Here is a 19,409-nt window from a genome sequence, read left to right on the forward strand (position 1 = left end):
AAAATGACCAATTTAAACTGCAACACAAAAAAGGGAAGACAAACAAATTTAATCATATTTCTGCACAAGCAACGCTGAAAGCGGGTTCGGATTAGGCCGTCAAAAATAAGAATACGCAAATGGAAATCTACGCACCTGTAAAATGTTTTGGGTTGAGCAACTGAGTAAACAAAAGAAGGAAAACGGGTTCTTATCTCTTTTTCTCATTCATCTTGATAATTTGTTGATAACGTGTTGAAATGCTACTGACTGAAAAAGGGTAAGGGGAATAAGGTTTCAGGTTTCTCCTGAAAAGAACGGCGGCAATCATGGATTCATTCTAGCCTTCACCCCTCGTCTTGAAGTTCCCGAAAGACCGAACCCCTTTCTTGAAATTCAAATAATGAGCGGGAAAAAGTATTCACGTAATGGGAGATAAATTAATATATAAAAAGAACACTCTGCGGGTTCATTGCATTGGCATTTTTGTGTCTCAGATGCTATACAGCTCAAGCTACTCAAATGAAGAAACTGAAGCTCAAAATTGAAGTGAAAGAATCACTTTGGAAAGCCCTGCATGTTAGAGCACAGATAAAGATCACAGTGGTCTTTATCTGTGGTAATAGTGTGTTCCAGGACAGACCCTAGATTGGATGACCACAAATATGCAGCAGATGACGTTTCTTTCGGATAAGAAAAGCAAATTTTACCTAAATCCTGCTAGGTACTAAACTACAATGGACACACATCACGCGGAATGTACTCCATTTTGCTGGAAAAATTCAAAGGAAAGATTTTTTGTAATTTTTGTAAGCCAGTAGAGACTCCAGAAGGATATTGGTTTAGGCCGGTACAATCTAAAAACTAAATAACATATTCCAAAAGATAACAGATTAAAAAAATTGACTAGATTATACGCTGACATCTTCATATTATCACTCCGTGTACTTTTATTTTTGTACTTTTAGTTTTTGGATGATGATTCGGGTAAATTGGTTTTCTTGTATTTGAATTTTGATATCTTCATCATTAAATGTATATTCAGAAATAGATGAGCAATCGAGTGGCGCCGAGGGCACGAGTGAAGAGAAAACAAAAAACGATGCCACCCCCATGTTCAACGAGTAGTGTAGTAGTGTATTTTCATCCATCACTTGTTGACAAAATGATGTCCAAAAGGGTACCATATGACCCAATCCAGTTTCTGGATGATGATTCGGATAAATTTGTTTTCTTGTATTTGAATTTTGATGTCTTCATCATTAAATGTATATTCAGAAATAGATGAGCAATCGAGTGGTGCCGAGGGCCCGAGTGAAGAGAAAACAAAGAACGATGCCACATCCATGTTCAACGAGTAGTGTAGTAGTGTATTTTCATGTGTCACAGTGTTCAATGTGTTGCACTATTACCAGCTTCTAAATAATTAAAATCGTTTTTAGTTTATTTTTAATTATTTGAAAACGATTGAAAGAATTCACTTACCGGTTTCGAGATATAGAAACCATCCTTTTCCCCATTGAAAACGGCGGATTTTTGGAGTGCTGCCCTCCAAGACATTCCTTTGTCTATAAGAAATCTTTGTCAGCAAGTGTCAATGTAATTCACTTTGGAATAACATTGCTCTTTTAAACAAAGACTATTGTAACAATTGGAGAGAAAGTATTACAGAATTACGTTTGCAGTAGAGATAGTGCAGCCTCAATTTCCTCGCGGTCGTCTTTATAACCATAGAGAGTGGATTGTTGAGCCATTACTGCCGAGGGTTCAAAGCTGCAACGACGGCGACACTTTTCCCTGAAACGGACCAAAGACTAATCACTAAAATCTTAGGGACATATTTAGACAACAAATTTGGAATGTATGTGGTGGTTAGGTGCATGAATAGTGATTTCATTTTATTCAACAGGTACAAAAAACTGGAACCCAAAGTGTTCGAAGAATTGGCACAATCGATTATGGCTTACTTCCCCGTAACACAAGGCAGCAACAGTTTTTATGGATAAGATTACAACTTTAATTTTTTAGAGTAAATATTTTGAATCAGCCGCTGTTTATTCTTGACAGGAAGCCTGGTATGATGTGTCTACTGGACGTGGAAGACTCTGGGAGTATACAGGTGACTCCAGAAGAAAACCGGGTGTCAAAAGGAAAAACGAGAAGAAGACACAGTGTGAAGCTACCGTGAATGAAAACGACGCCGAGGCATTTATTAAGGCATCTGAAGTCGCCGAATCGAATGAAAATGTCACTATTTCAACGTTCAAATCTTCTTTTACTGTGAGGGGAAAATGGATTCTGATCACAGCCGTCAAAAAGTAAATGGCCGCTACTCACTTTTTAAATACATTTAAAAGGTTGAAAGAGTTAGATAGTTTCATGTTTAAGGCTATGCAGTGTCTAATAGGCTCTATACCTAACTTTTTCATGGGTTATAATTAAAAACTTTACCTTAAAAATACCCTAAATCGTGTTTTTCAGATTTCCTCGATTCTGATTGGTCGAGAAAATTCCCAATAAAGACTTTCGGGGTGCCTCTCTCAGCATACTACTGTAATTTGTGCTGCTTTAAGAGCCCCTAAACCTTCGGTAATTTAGTAAACTAAATTCCTCAGGGATAAATACAACGGATAATGTTGAAAAAATTATTCTTTCTTCTTCCTTCAAATGTTTTGTAGAATGTCCATCTGTATCTTTTTCTGATCACTCTGCTTTTGAAACTTTAAGTATTTATTCTTATCCTTATTGTAAATTCTTTGACAACTTTTAAATTAGTTGAAATGACGTTAAAGATCAAACGTCCAGAAATAATTCTGCTCATGTTTTCGTAATAAAAATGATTAATAATTTGAATTGCAAAATTGTTAATCAAATTCCTCAAAATAAATAGTCTAAAAATATGTATACGATGTTCATTAGAACAAAAGAATACGTGTCATTAAATGACCAATCTGTTTGCGATAGATTTTGTCTTTGTTACGGCACAATATGCAAACTGGCTGTATGTATATTTCCCTTGCAGTATCGTTGATTGTGTAGTGAGAAAAAATGCATTTATGGAAATATGTAAGATAATCTCAAATAATTAGCTTGAAAGCTATACAACTGCTTGAAACTATCGACTTGTATTAAGGTGAATACTACAAATTATTCTTTATCGATATAAATACGTTGGATTAATTGTTTTACTCTTTCTACAGATGGATCTTTTTCGTCAGCTACTACAAGTTCAAATCCACCGTCTACCTGCATTGACGCCATCATAGATGCAACAGTACCGCCACTACGCAATTGAAATTTGTTTCCATTGAGTCCATCTTTTAGTGGAACTAACATCATTTGGAGTAGAATCTCTACTTTTTCTAGCAATTGTAACTGTAATGACACCTCCATCAATTTTAACCCTTGATGCTTCATACCAAGAAAAATCAGTTTTTGTGTTACAACGTCGGCTCCAATACACATCTCCTTCTTGTACAACAGATTCTCCAGATACAGGAGGTACATTATTAGATACATGAATATGACGACCCATTGATGGGATAACAAGTTCTCCGTGACATTTTTTTTTCTAGCGTCAAATGTTTTGTAGAATCAACACTACCTAGGTATGATCCAAATGGTTTTTAATTTTCAATCACATCCATAGTTCCTGTACCAAATAGTGGTGCAAAACATTTAGTCAAGTCATAAACTTCAACAAACCAAACATCAATAGAATAGTCAGGATTCATATCCTCTCCTCTTCTGTATTCGACAATAGGGTACACGCAGGTAAAATAAAATTTTTTTGTTTTTATCTAGTCTAGAGTAATTTTTTACATGGATCATTTTTTCGAGAGGGTTGTTACCTCGAAAAAATTTATTTCGCGAGATATTTAAGTTTAAAGTTGTATTAGGCTCCTCCTTCTCAAATTTGGTTGTTTAGCCATCTTTGGTAGGAGGAGCCTAATTAAGGCACCAAACCATGCAGACGAACAGCTGTTGAGTCAGTTTTAGCTGTTCCTTTAATAATCGATCGAGATGTTGATCGATATTCTATCAATCGATTAGTGTAGGAAGTTTTCTGTGCAGCCATGGACTACTCTAATAAAGGACGGTACTCTTAGCCTATCTCGCCGTGTAAAAGCTAGTCAGGTGGGCTATTTTCATGAAAAATTAATAAAAAATATCAAAAATATTCAGTTTTTTTTGCTGATTTTAACTATGTAGATAAATCTAAGTAAAATTAACTAATCAATAAGATATTCTAATTTTACTTTCAGCAGTAAGGGTAAAAGTGGGAAACACCGGTGCCCTCTAGCAACAAAGCACCCTAAGCTCTTGCCAATAAAACCTACAAGGTAAAGGAGAGTTAGGAGAGGAGGTGGTGTCTCTTGCACGCAATGGGTATCTGCTTGTAAACTTACAAGAGCTTATGAGGTTTGGTTCCTAGATGGCACCGGTGTTTCTTACTATTTAAAATTTTCAGAATAAAATATTGAAATATCTCCACGAAGATAAATTTTAGGTATAAGAACATTAGGTAATTAAATACTTTTTTTTTATTCTGATTCCGATTCTCCGGGAAAAAATATTTACATGGCCGACATAGGAAATGCCGAATAGTCCCGTCCTTAATTAGAGTAGTCCATGGTGCAGCACGCCGTAATGTAATAAGCGTCACAATCGCTTACTCCGTCGTCATCTTCAGTCATAATTGAATTTTTTTATGCCTTTGTTTACAAAGTCCATAAAGTTGATCATGTGTGTCAAATCATTCCCCGTTTCTACCATTATAGTGAATTTTTCATAAATACTTGCAACGTCTATCTCTGTAAATGTTAAACAAATTAAAATGTAAAATTATATGTAAAATTTATTAGGATAAAATAAATTCGAGACTTACAGTTTGACGGTTGAAGCAAGCCTTCTCAGAACGGACTAGTGTCACCCCTCTAGTTTTTGACCGATTTTCTAATCTCCTAAAAGGGACACATTATTACTACGTAGTGTTTACAATTATTTTAAATTGAATACTGAGAAAAGCGTCCCCTAGATGTTCTAAGCGCTGTTAAAAAGGGCGAAATAATGTTATCTTCGTTGAGTGTGAGCGCTTCTAGCAGTAGGTTCTTGTTGTGAAACTCATAATTCAGAATATTTTCTCATTTTTCTAGTAACAGTAGTAAACAGTTCTGAAGTTGGAACGAGTTTCATCCTTTTTGTCGGACAGTCTTCTTAACTTTTCTCCCATTCACGCTTTCCATTTAGTTCCAGAGTCTTCATTATTTCTAATACTCATTAAAATGTTAATTAAATTTAAGAACCTTATTATATACCTTCGTTGCTTCTCGTAATTATTCGTCAGCTTGCGTGTCATAATGTATTCCGCATGCAAAACGTAGGTCTTAGACTGCCTGCTTCAGATGACCAAAAGCTCTGCCTGTAAAGTGAATGAAATTTACTTTAGTCAACCTAAAATGTTTCAAATCAGAAATCAGGCCGGAAGTGAGCGATAGCCCAACTGTTAAGCTGTATTTAAATCAAATCAGACACCTTTGATTCTCTTTATGACTTCGGAAGATCCAGACTTTGCTTTGACTAATTGTAAGAAAAGTTAGCAAGTTTACTTGTAAATTTTCAAAAGAGTTATTCTTGCCAAAAGTGTAGTTGAGGAACGGGGTCATAACAATTCTGAAAGTTGTCATCGAATAGTTTGAATCTTTATAAACTGCTCCCGCGATCGACTTGAAAATGTCTCCTAGGACATCGGGAGGAACATTAATCGCAGCATAGTCTTCAGGGGGGTTACCCAATTTCACAATCTCGTAATACTAAGTAAAGAAAAATTATTCAATTAAATTCTGTTATTTTAATGTAATTTATATTTATGAAAAAAGTAAAAGTAACTTTCTGCTGAAGGAAATTTATGTCCATTTGCCTTTTGTTTCTTGGCGAACGTGTCGATTAAGGTCTGTATTTCTCTTGGCAAAGGTTTCAGGAATTTGTGAAACTTGAATTTCACCGTCAGAACGCCTAAGGAGTTGTTGCAGACCAAGACGTTTTTCAGTTCAGACAAGACACTTGGAGGATAGAACGGTGAAGCGTCAAAGCACATCTCAGCCGCCAAGCCTCATACGATTTGTTCAAAAATGAGTAAGTTATAGTTAATTCATTACGCAGTTTTTAAAATTAATTTAAAGGGAATACCGAGGAAAGCGTCCCCAAGGTGTTCGAAGCGCTCGTAACAAGGGCGAAATACTGCTATCTTCCATGAGTATGTTAGCGCTTCCAGTAGCTAATTCTTGTCGCGGAACTCATAATTCAGAATTTCTTCTAATTTGTCCAGCCCTTCAAACAGTTCTGAAGTTGGAACCAGTCTCATCCTTTTTGACGGACGGTCTTTCGAATTTTTCCCCTTTCACGCTCTCCATTGAGTTCCAGGATCTGCATTATTTTTAATACTCATTAAAATGTTAATGGAGCAGTTACACATCTTGCGTTAACAGGTCTGAAAATCTTATTTGTGTCCTAATTGGCCAATCAGTGTACAGTCTCTTTAAAATACTGTACGCTGATTGGCCATTTTGGACACAAATGAGATTTCCAGACCTGTTAACGCAGGACGTGTAACTGCTCCATTAAACTTAGGAACCTTATTGTATACCTTTGTTGCTTCTCGTAGCCATTCGTCAGCTTGCGTGTCATAATGTAGTTGGCATGCTAGACGTAAGTCTTGAAATGCCTGCTCAAGATGACCAGAAACTCTGCATGAATAATGTATTATGTATTGCTTACTTTAGTCAAATAGATTGTTTTTAAATTTATTACCTTTGCGCCCATCCTCTATATTGTAGGCCAAACCAGAGTCTGGATTGAGGGTAAGTGCACAATCGGAGTCAATGAAACATGCATGTGGAAATGGTGAGATTTGAGAAGCAATTGGTTATTTTTACGTAGAGTAGGGACATAGCATAGACATAGCATGTTTATCATATCGGTCAGGAAATCCAAAGCAGCTTTGTAATCTTTATCAGCTATTGAAGCCAAATGAAGGTTCTTTTACTCTACAAACTTACCTTTATCGATCTGTGAATGTCCAAGCTCCACTGATTGGATGAAGCTTTTTGACCAACCTTACAACAACAGCAACAAAGCCAACACATGCTTATAACCCACAATTCATGATTTATCACCTGATAGACTAGGCCGTTCTTCATTCAGTGTATCTTCACTAGTTGTGCTGGGACTTTCGTCCCCACAACACTGTCCTCCTTTACCACTCTTGGATTCGCAATACGATGCCGTTCCCAAATGGGAAACAAAGAAAGATTTCACCTTTCCTAGACAGTATGATCAATATTAGAAATATGAATATTGAATAGCTATTTGAATGTATGTATATGTAATGTTGATATGTATGAATAGATTTGAAAGATTCTCAAGCTTCAATGCAGACGAGGTTGCTGAGCGACGATTACGTAACGACTAACGGTTATTCTAAATTTTTTCCCATTTCATTCATCAGAAGACCAAGAGCCTATCGCTTTTGCTCCCACCACCACCACCCCCGGACCAGTTCATCAGCCTCCTCAATTTTCCCATTTGAACGAAAACACCCAGGTGTTCCAAACTCCCTCCTTCCATGAGCAGTGCCCAGTCCTTTCTCGATTCCAGACCAACATCGGAGATCAGTTGCGCGCATGCCAGGATGCAGAAGTCAACCACCAGCAGCAGAAACATTTGCGGCGGCGGCGGGACGATGAGAGCAAAGGCATTGCCGAGTAGAACGAGTGCCTTCATCTGCAGCCAGCCGTTGTTTTCGTTCCTCTCTCCCAAGGCGGTGGTGCTGCTCCTCCCCAGCACCAATTGGCCGTCCAGCAGTTGCCTTGCCAGTTCCGGCAGCCCAAGCCGCAGTTTCAGCAGCAACCGCAGTCTCCTCCATGGGCAACAATAACTTTCACTCTGCTCAACACAACACGAGAAAGGCAGGGGGAGGACAAATATGTCGGACGGCCAAAGTTTTGTGGTTCTCTGGAAATTCCGTAGCACTCAGGATGTCACACCTCCACTTTCTGCAAACGGACTGCTGGGATTTATTTCCGGCGAAACACTCGCCCACGACGGACCAAACTCGTATTTTTTTTCTTTGTGTGCTCGATAAATTTACGACCTGCCGCTACTCTCTTCAGCAAAATGCTATAGAAAGAGATAACCACACCGTCGTACAACTAGTCCATGTCCTCCTCTACTCCAACAAGAATCCCACTCACTCTCTGGGCCGAAGCAACTTTCTCCGTCGTCTACACTCTCAACCGCGTCCTCTCTTCCGCAAACCTTACCAAAACACCATTCGAGCTATGGTACGGACGCAATCCGGATGTCTCCAACCTGCGAGCCTTTGTATCAGAGCTCTACGTCTTCATCCCGAGCCAACTGCGACAGAAGTTCGACGTTAGGGCCCACTTGTGCATCTTTGACGGCAACTCGGACACACAGAAAGGCGATCGATACTGGGTCCCGCCCCTTCAACTGGAAAATTGAACGTCAGTTGAGACGTCTCCCCGATCGATCACTACTATACACCTCGTCTCCCGACTACCGATGTTCAAATGGGCGTCGATGTGTTCTCAACCTCAACCTGTAAAGATATTGGGGCCTAACGACGACGAGGAGGAAGTCGGTACCGATCGAGTTGAGGATCGACCAACAAAACCAACACCAGCAACCAACAACCCTCCACACTCAATGAACGAGCTTGAAGCCGCACCAATCGATGCTGAATTGGACTCGTCACGATCATCACCCTTCCTTCGTGACCAATCCATCCACATTACGCGTCACCCACGCCTCCAATCATCGGACTTCATCGATCCGTTCGCATTCGAACACAGCGAGAGGATGAACAACACAAAGCACTCCCGTCCATTCCCCCGTATCACCTACCCCAAAGAGAACGTAAGAAAACAGATACCATCGGTATGCTGACTGCTCATCTTGGCCTGGGAGATGAGTCAAATCCTTTCAGAGACGCCGTCCTCCTATCTAGTTAAGCATCCCGAATGGATGGCAGCCTGCACAAAGGAATGCGATTCCCTATTCGGCTTGTCTCTCTAAGAAGAAATTTCCCAATCGATCAAAGTGTGACACAGAAAAAATGACCAATTTAAACTGCAACACAAAAAAGGGAAGACAAACAAATTTAATCATATTTCTGCACAAGCAACGCTGAAAGCGGGTTCGGATTAGGCCGTCAAAAATAAGAATACGCAAATGGAAATCTACGCACCTGTAAAATGTTTTGGGTTGAGCAACTGAGTAAACAAAAGAAGGAAAACAGGTTCTTATCTCTTTTTCTCATTCATCTTGATAATTTGTTGATAACGTGTTGAAATGCTACTGACTGAAAAAGGGTAAGGGGAATAAGGTTTCAGGTTTCTCCTGAAAAGAACGGCGGCAATCATGGATTCATTCTAGCCTTCACCCCTCGTCTTGAAGTTCCCGAACGACCGAACCCCTTTCTTGAAATTCAAATAATGAGCGGGAAAAAGTATTCACGTAATGGGAGATAAATTAATATATAAAAAGAACACTCTGCGGGTTCATTGCATTGGCATTTTTGTGTCTCAGATGCTATACAGCTCAAGCTACTCAAATGAAGAAACTGAAGCTCAAAATTGAAGTGAAAGAATCACTTTGGAAAGCCCTGCATGTTAGAGCACAGATAAAGATCACAGTGGTCTTTATCTGTGGTAATAGTGTGTTCCAGGACAGACCCTAGATTGGATGACCACAAATATGCAGCAGATGACGTTTCTTTCGGATAAGAAAAGCAAATTTTACCTAAATCCTGCTAGGTACTAAACTACAATGGACACACATCACGCGGAATGTACTCCATTTTGCTGGAAAAATTCAAAGGAAAGATTTTTTGTAATTTTTGTAAGCCAGTAGAGACTCCAGAAGGATATTGGTTTAGGCCGGTACAATCTAAAAACTAAATAACATATTCCAAAAGATAACAGATTAAAAAAATTGACTAGATTATACGCTGACATCTTCATATTATCACTCCGTGTACTTTTATTTTTGTACTTTTAGTTTTTGGATGATGATTCGGGTAAATTGGTTTTCTTGTATTTGAATTTTGATATCTTCATCATTAAATGTATATTCAGAAATAGATGAGCAATCGAGTGGCGCCGAGGGCACGAGTGAAGAGAAAACAAAAAACGATGCCACCCCCATGTTCAACGAGTAGTGTAGTAGTGTATTTTCATCCATCACTTGTTGACAAAATGATGTCCAAAAGGGTACCATATGACCCAATCCAGTTTCTGGATGATGATTCGGATAAATTTGTTTTCTTGTATTTGAATTTTGATGTCTTCATCATTAAATGTATATTCAGAAATAGATGAGCAATCGAGTGGTGCCGAGGGCCCGAGTGAAGAGAAAACAAAGAACGATGCCACATCCATGTTCAACGAGTAGTGTAGTAGTGTATTTTCATGTGTCACAGTGTTCAATGTGTTGCACTATTACCAGCTTCTAAATAATTAAAATCGTTTTTAGTTTATTTTCAATTATTTGAAAACGATTGAAAGAATTCACTTACCGGTTTCGAGATATAGAAACCATCCTTTTCCCCATTGAAAACGGCGGATTTTTGGAGTGCTGCCCTCCAAGACATTCCTTTGTCTATAAGAAATCTTTGTCAGCAAGTGTCAATGTAATTCACTTTGGAATAACATTGCTCTTTTAAACAAAGACTATTGTAACAATTGGAGAGAAAGTATTACAGAATTACGTTTGCAGTAGAGATAGTGCAGCCTCAATTTCCTCGCGGTCGTCTTTATAACCATAGAGAGTGGATTGTTGAGCCATTACTGCCGAGGGTTCAAAGCTGCAACGACGGCGACACTTTTCCCTGAAACGGACCAAAGACTAATCACTAAAATCTTAGGGACATATTTAGACAACAAATTTGGAATGTATGTGGTGGTTAGGTGCATGAATAGTGATTTCATTTTATTCAACAGGTACAAAAAACTGGAACCCAAAGTGTTCGAAGAATTGGCACAATCGATTATGGCTTACTTCCCCGTAACACAAGGCAGCAACAGTTTTTATGGATAAGATTACAACTTTAATTTTTTAGAGTAAATATTTTGAATCAGCCGCTGTTTATTCTTGACAGGAAGCCTGGTATGATGTGTCTACTGGACGTGGAAGACTCTGGGAGTATACAGGTGACTCCAGAAGAAAACCGGGTGTCAAAAGGAAAAACGAGAAGAAGACACAGTGTGAAGCTACCGTGAATGAAAACGACGCCGAGGCATTTATTAAGGCATCTGAAGTCGCCGAATCGAATGAAAATGTCACTATTTCAACGTTCAAATCTTCTTTTACTGTTAGGGGAAAATGGATTCTGATCACAGCCGTCAAAAAGTAAATGGCCGCTACTCACTTTTTAGATACATTTAAAAGGTTGAAAGAGTTAGATAGTTTCATGTTTAAGGCTATGCAGTGTCTAATAGGCTCTATACCTAACTTTTTCATGGGTTATAATTAAAAACTTTACCTTAAAAATACCCTAAATCGTGTTTTTCAGATTTCCTCGATTCTGATTGGTCGAGAAAATTCCCAATAAAGACTTTCGGGGTGCCTCTCTCAGCATACTACTGTAATTTGCGCTGCTTTAAGAGCCCCTAAACCTTCGGTAATTTAGTAAACTAAATTCCTCAGGGATAAATACAACGGATAATGTTGAAAAAATTATTCTTTCTTCTTCCTTCAAATGTTTTGTAGAATGTCCATCTGTATCTTTTTCTGATCACTCTGCTTTTGAAACTTTAAGTATTTATTCTTATCCTTATTGTAAATTCTTTGACAACTTTTAAATTAGTTGAAATGACGTTAAAGATCAAACGTCCAGAAATAATTCTGCTCATGTTTTCGTAATAAAAATGATTAATAATTTGAATTGCAAAATTGTTAATCAAATTCCTCAAAATAAATAGTCTAAAAATATGTATACGATGTTCATTAGAACAAAAGAATACGTGTCATTAAATGACCAATCTGTTTGCGATAGATTTTGTCTTTGTTACGGCACAATATGCAAACTGGCTGTATGTATATTTCCCTTGCAGTATCGTTGATTGTGTAGTGAGAAAAAATGCATTTATGGAAATATGTAAGATAATCTCAAATAATTAGCTTGAAAGCTATACAACTGCTTGAAACTATCGACTTGTATTAAGGTGAATACTACAAATTATTCTTTATCGATATAAATACGTTGGATTAATTGTTTTACTCTTTCTACAGATGGATCTTTTTCGTCAGCTACTACAAGTTCAAATCCACCGTCTACCTGCATTGACGCCATCATAGATGCAACAGTACCGCCACTACGCAATTGAAATTTGTTTCCATTGAGTCCATCTTTTAGTGGAACTAACATCATTTGGAGTAGAATCTCTACTTTTTCTAGCAATTGTAACTGTAATGACACCTCCATCAATTTTAACCCTTGATGCTTCATACCAAGAAAAATCAGTTTTTGTGTTACAACGTCGGCTCCAATACACATCTCCTTCTTGTACAACAGATTCTCCAGATACAGGAGGTACATTATTAGATACATGAATATGACGACCCATTGATGGGATAACAAGTTCTCCGTGACATTTTTTTTTCTAGCGTCAAATGTTTTGTAGAATCAACACTACCTAGGTATGATCCAAATGGTTTTTAATTTTCAATCACATCCATAGTTCCTGTACCAAATAGTGGTGCAAAACATTTAGTCAAGTCATAAACTTCAACAAACCAAACATCAATAGAATAGTCAGGATTCATATCCTCTCCTCTTCTGTATTCGACAATAGGGTACACGCAGGTAAAATAAATTTTTTTTGTTTTTATCTAGTCTAGAGTAATTTTTTACATGGATCATTTTTTCGAGAGGGTTGTTACCTCGAAAAAATTTATTTCGCGAGATATTTAAGTTTAAAGTTGTATTAGGCTCCTCCTTCTCAAATTTGGTTGTTTAGCCATCTTTGGTAGGAGGAGCCTAATTAAGGCACCAAACCATGCAGACGAACAGCTGTTGAGTCAGTTTTAGCTGTTCCTTTAATAATCGATCGAGATGTTGATCGATATTCTATCAATCGATTAGTGTAGGAAGTTTTCTGTGCAGCCATGGACTACTCTAATAAAGGACGGTACTCTTAGCCTATCTCGCCGTGTAAAAGCTAGTCAGGTGGGCTATTTTCATGAAAAATTAATAAAAAATATCAAAAATATTCAGTTTTTTTTGCTGATTTTAACTATGTAGATAAATCTAAGTAAAATTAACTAATCAATAAGATATTCTAATTTTACTTTCAGCAGTAAGGGTAAAAGTGGGAAACACCGGTGCCCTCTAGCAACAAAGCACCCTAAGCTCTTGCCAATAAAACCTACAAGGTAAAGGAGAGTTAGGAGAGGAGGTGGTGTCTCTTGCACGCAATGGGTATCTGCTTGTAAACTTACAAGAGCTTATGAGGTTTGGTTCCTAGATGGCACCGGTGTTTCTTACTATTTAAAATTTTCAGAATAAAATATTGAAATATCTCCACGAAGATAAATTTTAGGTATAAGAACATTAGGTAATTAAATACTTTTTTTTTATTCTGATTCCGATTCTCCGGGAAAAAATATTTACATGGCCGACATAGGAAATGCCGAATAGTCCCGTCCTTAATTAGAGTAGTCCATGGTGCAGCACGCCGTAATGCAATAAGCGTCACAATCGCTTACTCCGTCGTCATCTTCAGTCATAATTGAATTTTTTTATGCCTTTGTTTACAAAGTCCATAAAGTTGATCATGTGTGTCAAATCATTCCCCGTTTCTACCATTATAGTGAATTTTTCATAAATACTTGCAACGTCTATCTCTGTAAATGTTAAACAAATTAAAATGTAAAATTATATGTAAAATTTATTAGGATAAAATAAATTCGAGACTTACAGTTTGACGGTTGAAGCAAGCCTTCTCAGAACGGACTAGTGTCACCCCTCTAGTTTTTGACCGATTTTCTAATCTCCTAAAAGGGACACATTATTACTACGTAGTGTTTACAATTATTTTAAATTGAATACTGAGAAAAGCGTCCCCTAGATGTTCTAAGCGCTGTTAAAAAGGGCGAAATAATGTTATCTTCGTTGAGTGTGAGCGCTTCTAGCAGTAGGTTCTTGTTGTGAAACTCATAATTCAGAATATTTTCTCATTTTTCTAGTAACAGTAGTAAACAGTTCTGAAGTTGGAACGAGTTTCATCCTTTTTGTCGGACAGTCTTCTTAACTTTTCTCCCATTCACGCTTTCCATTTAGTTCCAGAGTCTTCATTATTTCTAATACTCATTAAAATGTTAATTAAATTTAAGAACCTTATTATATACCTTCGTTGCTTCTCGTAATTATTCGTCAGCTTGCGTGTCATAATGTATTCCGCATGCAAAACGTAGGTCTTAGACTGCCTGCTTCAGATGACCAAAAGCTCTGCCTGTAAAGTGAATGAAATTTACTTTAGTCAACCTAAAATGTTTCAAATCAGAAATCAGGCCGGAAGTGAGCGATAGCCCAACTGTTAAGCTGTATTTAAATCAAATCAGACACCTTTGATTCTCTTTATGACTTCGGAAGATCCAGACTTTGCTTTGACTAATTGTAAGAAAAGTTAGCAAGTTTACTTGTAAATTTTCAAAAGAGTTATTCTTGCCAAAAGTGTAGTTGAGGAACGGGGTCATAACAATTCTGAAAGTTGTCATCGAATAGTTTGAATCTTTATAAACTGCTCCCGCGATCGACTTGAAAATGTCTCCTAGGACATCGGGAGGAACATTAATCGCAGCATAGTCTTCAGGGGGGTTACCCAATTTCACAATCTCGTAATACTAAGTAAAGAAAAATTATTCAATTAAATTCTGTTATTTTAATGTAATTTATATTTATGAAAAAAGTAAAAGTAACTTTCTGCTGAAGGAAATTTATGTCCATTTGCCTTTTGTTTCTTGGCGAACGTGTCGATTAAGGTCTGTATTTCTCTTGGCAAAGGTTTCAGGAATTTGTGAAACTTGAATTTCACCGTCAGAACGCCTAAGGAGTTGTTGCAGACCAAGACGTTTTTCAGTTCAGACAAGACACTTGGAGGATAGAACGGTGAAGCGTCAAAGCACATCTCAGCCGCCAAGCCTCATACGATTTGTTCAAAAATGAGTAAGTTATAGTTAATTCATTACGCAGTTTTTAAAATTAATTTAAAGGGAATACCGAGGAAAGCGTCCCCAAGGTGTTCGAAGCGCTCGTAACAAGGGCGAAATACTGCTATCTTCCATGAGTATGTTAGCGCTTCTAGTAGCTAATTCTTGTCGCGGAACTCATAATTCAGAATTTCTTCTAATTTGTCCAGCCCTTCAAACAGTTCTGAAGTTGGAACCAGTCTCATCCTTTTTGACGGACGGTCTTTCGAATTTTTCCCCTTTCACGCTCTCCATTGAGTTCCAGGATCTGTATTATTTTTAATACTCATTAAAATGTTAATGGAGCAGTTACACATCTTGCGTTAACAGGTCTGAAAATCTCATTTGTGTCGTAAGTCTTGAAATGCCTGCTCAAGATGACCAGAAACTCTGCATGAATAATGTATTATGTATTGCTTACTTTAGTCAAATAGATTGTTTTTAAATTTATTACCTTTGCGCCCATCCTCTATATTGTAGGCCAAACCAGAGTCTGGATTGAGGGTAAGTGCACAATCGGAGTCAATGAAACATGCATGTGGAAATGGTGAGATTTGAGAAGCAATTGGTTATTTTTACGTAGAGTAGGGACATAGCATAGACATAGCATGTTTATCATATCGGTCAGGAAATCCAAAGCAGCTTTGTAATCTTTATCAGCTATTGAAGCCAAATGAAGGTTCTTTTACTCTACAAACTTACCTTTATCGATCTGTGAATGTCCAAGCTCCACTGATTGGATGAAGCTTTTTGACCAACCTTACAACAACAGCAACAAAGCCAACACATGCTTATAACCCACAATTCATGATTTATCACCTGATAGACTAGGCCGTTCTTCATTCAGTGTATCTTCACTAGTTGTGCTGGGACTTTCGTCCCCACAACACTGTCCTCCTTTACCACTCTTGGATTCGCAATACGATGCCGTTCTCAAATGGGAAACAAAGAAAGATTTCACCTTTCCTAGACAGTATGATCAATATTAGAAATATGAATATTGAATAGCTATTTGAATGTATGTATATGTAATGTTGATATGTATGAATAGATTTGAAAGATTCTCAAGCTTCAATGCAGACGAGGTTGCTGAGCGACGATTACGTAACGACTAACGGTTATTCTAAATTTTTTCCCATTTCATTCATCAGAAGACCAAGAGCCTATCGCTTTTGCTCCCACCACCACCACCCCCGGACCAGTTCATCAGCCTCCTCAATTTTCCCATTTGAACGAAAACACCCAGGTGTTCCAAACTCCCTCCTTCCATGAGCAGTGCCCAGTCCTTTCTCGATTCCAGACCAACATCGGAGATCAGTTGCGCGCATGCCAGGATGCAGAAGTCAACCACCAGCAGCAGAAACATTTGCGGCGGCGGCGGGACGATGAGAGCAAAGGCATTGCCGAGTAGAACGAGTGCCTTCATCTGCAGCCAGCCGTTGTTTTCGTTCCTCTCTCCCAAGGCGGTGGTGCTGCTCCTCCCCAGCACCAATTGGCCGTCAGTTGCCTTGCCAGTTCCGGCAGCCCAAGCCGCAGTTTCAGCAGCAACCGCAGTCTCCTCCATGGGCAACAATAACTTTCACTCTGCTCAACACAACACGAGAAAGGCAGGGGGAGGACAAATATGTCGGACGGCCAAAGTTTTGTGGTTCTCTGGAAATTCCGTAGCACTCAGGATGTCACACCTCCACTTTCTGCAAACGGACTGCTGGGATTTATTTCCGGCGAAACACTCGCCCACGACGGACCAAACTCGTATTTTTTTCTTTGTTTGCTCGATAAATTTACGATCTGCCGCTACTCTCTTCAGCAAAATGCTATAGAAAGAGATAACCACACCGTCGTACAACTAGTCCATGTCCTCCTCTACTCCAACAAGAATCCCACTCACTCTCTGGGCCGAAGCAACTTTCTCCGTCGTCTACACTCTCAACCGCGTCCTCTCTTCCGCAAACCTTACCAAAACACCATTCGAGCTATGGTACGGACGCAATCCGGATGTCTCCAACCTGCAAGCCTTTGTATCAGAGCTCTACGTCTTCATCCCGAGCCAACTGCGACAGAAGTTCGACGTTAGGGCCCACTTGTGCATCTTTGACGGCAACTCGGACACACAGAAAGGCGATCGATACTGGGTCCCGTCCCTTCAACTGGAAAATTGAACGTCAGTTGAGACGTCTCCCCCATCGATCACTACTATACACCTCGTCTCCCGACTACCGATGTTCAAATGGGCGTCGATGTGTTCTCAACCTCAACCTGTAAAGATATCGGGGCCTAACGACGACGAGGAGGAAGTCGGTACCGATCGAGTTGAGGATCGACCAACAAAACCAACACCAGCAACCAACAACCCTCCACACTCAATGAATGAGCTTGAAGCCGCACCAATCGATGCTGAATTGGACTCGTCACGATCATCACCCTTCCTTCGTGACCAATCCATCCACATTACGGGTCACCCACGCCTCCAATCATCGGACTTCATCGATCCGTTCGCATTCGAACACAGCGAGAGGATGAACAACACAAAGCACTCCCGTCCATTCCCCCGTATCACCTACCCCAAAGAGAACGTAAGAAAACAGATACCATCGGTATGCTGACTGCTCATCTTGGCCTGGGAGATGAGTCAAATCCTTTCAGAGACGCCGTCCTCCTATCTAGTGAAGCATCCCGAATGGATGGCAGCCTGCACAAAGGAATGCGATTCCAAAAAAAGGAATGCGACTGAAAAAGGGTAAGGGGAATAAGGTTTCAGGTTTCTCCTGAAAAGAACGGCGGCAATCATGGATTCATTCTAGCCTTCACCCCTCGTCTTGAAGTTCCCGAACGACCGAACCCCTTTCTTGAAATTCAAATAATGAGCGGGAAAAAGTATTCACGTAATGGGAGATAAATTAATATATAAAAAGAACACTCTGCGGGTTCATTGCATTGGCATTTTTGTGTCTCAGATGCTATACAGCTCAAGCTACTCAAATGAAGAAACTGAAGCTCAAAATTGAAGTGAAAGAATCACTTTGGAAAGCCCTGCATGTTAGAGCACAGATAAAGATCACAGTGGTCTTTATCTGTGGTAATAGTGTGTTCCAGGACAGACCCTAGATTGGATGACCACAAATATGCAGCAGATGACGTTTCTTTCGGATAAGAAAAGCAAATTTTACCTAAATCCTGCTAGGTACTAAACTACAATGGACACACATCACGCGGAATGTACTCCATTTTGCTGGAAAAATTCAAAGGAAAGATTTTTTGTAATTTTTGTAAGCCAGTAGAGACTCCAGAAGGATATTGGTTTAGGCCGGTACAATCTAAAAACTAAATAACATATTCCAAAAGATAACAGATTAAAAAAATTGACTAGATTATACGCTGACATCTTCATATTATCACTCCGTGTACTTTTATTTTTGTACTTTTAGTTTTTGGATGATGATTCGGGTAAATTGGTTTTCTTGTATTTGAATTTTGATATCATCATTAAATGTATATTCATCATTAAATGTATATTCAGAAATAGAAAAGGGTGAGCAATCGAGTGGCGCCGAGGGCCGAGGGCGAGTGAAGAGAAAACAAAGAACGATGCCACATCCATGTTCAACGAGTAGTGTAGTAGTGTATTTTCATGTGTCACAGTGTTCAATGTGTTGCACTATTACCAGCTTCTAAATAATTAAAATCGTTTTTAGTTCATTTTCAATTATTTGAAAACGATTGAAAGAATTCACTTACCGGTTTCGAGATATAGAAACCATCCTTTTCCCCATTGAAAACGGCGGATTTTTGGAGTGCTGCCCTCCAAGACATTCCTTTGTCTATAAGAAATCTTTGTCAGCAAGTGTCAATGTAATTCACTTTGGAATAACATTGCTCTTTTAAACAAAGACTATTGTAACAATTGGAGAGAAAGTATTACAGAATTACGTTTGCAGTAGAGATAGTGCAGCCTCAATTTCCTCGCGGTCGTCTTTATAACCATAGAGAGTGGATTGTTGAGCCATTACTGCCGAGGGTTCAAAGCTGCAACGACGGCGACACTTTTCCCTGAAACGGACCAAAGACTAATCACTAAAATCTTAGGGACATATTTAGACAACAAATTTGGAATGTATGTGGTGGTTAGGTGCATGAATAGTGATTTCATTTTATTCAAC

The 19,409-nt window shown here is 38.8% G+C and overlaps 2 protein-coding genes across 2 annotated transcripts; both read right to left on the reverse strand.

The window, feature by feature from the left end:
- Nucleotides 1-5,479: 5,479 nt before the first annotated feature.
- On the reverse strand, nucleotides 5,480-6,641 carry LOC124209894 (endoribonuclease Dcr-1-like). The gene is made up of 5 exons (XM_046608133.1): nucleotides 6,571-6,641; nucleotides 6,169-6,405; nucleotides 5,873-6,093; nucleotides 5,618-5,792; nucleotides 5,480-5,559 (listed from the first exon to the last, which is right to left on the reverse strand). Exons 3-5 carry the CDS (start codon nucleotides 6,074-6,076, stop codon nucleotides 5,507-5,509), a joined length of 432 nt encoding a protein of 143 aa, XP_046464089.1. The 5' UTR covers nucleotides 6,077-6,093; nucleotides 6,169-6,405; nucleotides 6,571-6,641; the 3' UTR covers nucleotides 5,480-5,506.
- Nucleotides 6,642-14,591: 7,950 nt separating this feature from the next.
- Nucleotides 14,592-15,518, reverse strand: LOC124209895 (endoribonuclease Dcr-1-like). Its single transcript, XM_046608134.1, has 4 exons — nucleotides 15,281-15,518; nucleotides 14,985-15,205; nucleotides 14,730-14,904; nucleotides 14,592-14,671 (listed from the first exon to the last, which is right to left on the reverse strand). Exons 2-4 carry the CDS (start codon nucleotides 15,186-15,188, stop codon nucleotides 14,619-14,621), a joined length of 432 nt encoding a protein of 143 aa, XP_046464090.1. The 5' UTR covers nucleotides 15,189-15,205; nucleotides 15,281-15,518; the 3' UTR covers nucleotides 14,592-14,618.
- Nucleotides 15,519-19,409: the final 3,891 nt, after the last annotated feature.

Source organism: Daphnia pulex, chromosome 12 (assembly GCF_021134715.1).
Source record: "Daphnia pulex isolate KAP4 chromosome 12, ASM2113471v1".
Lineage (NCBI taxonomy): Eukaryota > Metazoa > Arthropoda > Branchiopoda > Diplostraca > Daphniidae > Daphnia > Daphnia pulex.

Bases quoted from the DNA above. Each gene is read 5' to 3' on its own strand.
- LOC124209894 (XM_046608133.1), bottom strand. From the start codon at position 6,076: ATGTGCTTTGACGCTTCACCGTTCTATCCTCCAAGTGTCTTGTCTGAA. The intron at 5,793-5,872 runs GAAAGTTACTTT...TTCTTTACTTAG, and splicing joins GACATAAATTTCCTTCAGCA to TATTACGAGATTGTGAAATT. The intron at 5,560-5,617 runs GCAAGAATAACT...TCTTACAATTAG, and splicing joins GTTCCTCAACTACACTTTTG to TCAAAGCAAAGTCTGGATCT.
- LOC124209895 (XM_046608134.1), bottom strand. From the start codon at position 15,188: ATGTGCTTTGACGCTTCACCGTTCTATCCTCCAAGTGTCTTGTCTGAA. The intron at 14,905-14,984 runs GAAAGTTACTTT...TTCTTTACTTAG, and splicing joins GACATAAATTTCCTTCAGCA to TATTACGAGATTGTGAAATT. The intron at 14,672-14,729 runs GCAAGAATAACT...TCTTACAATTAG, and splicing joins GTTCCTCAACTACACTTTTG to TCAAAGCAAAGTCTGGATCT.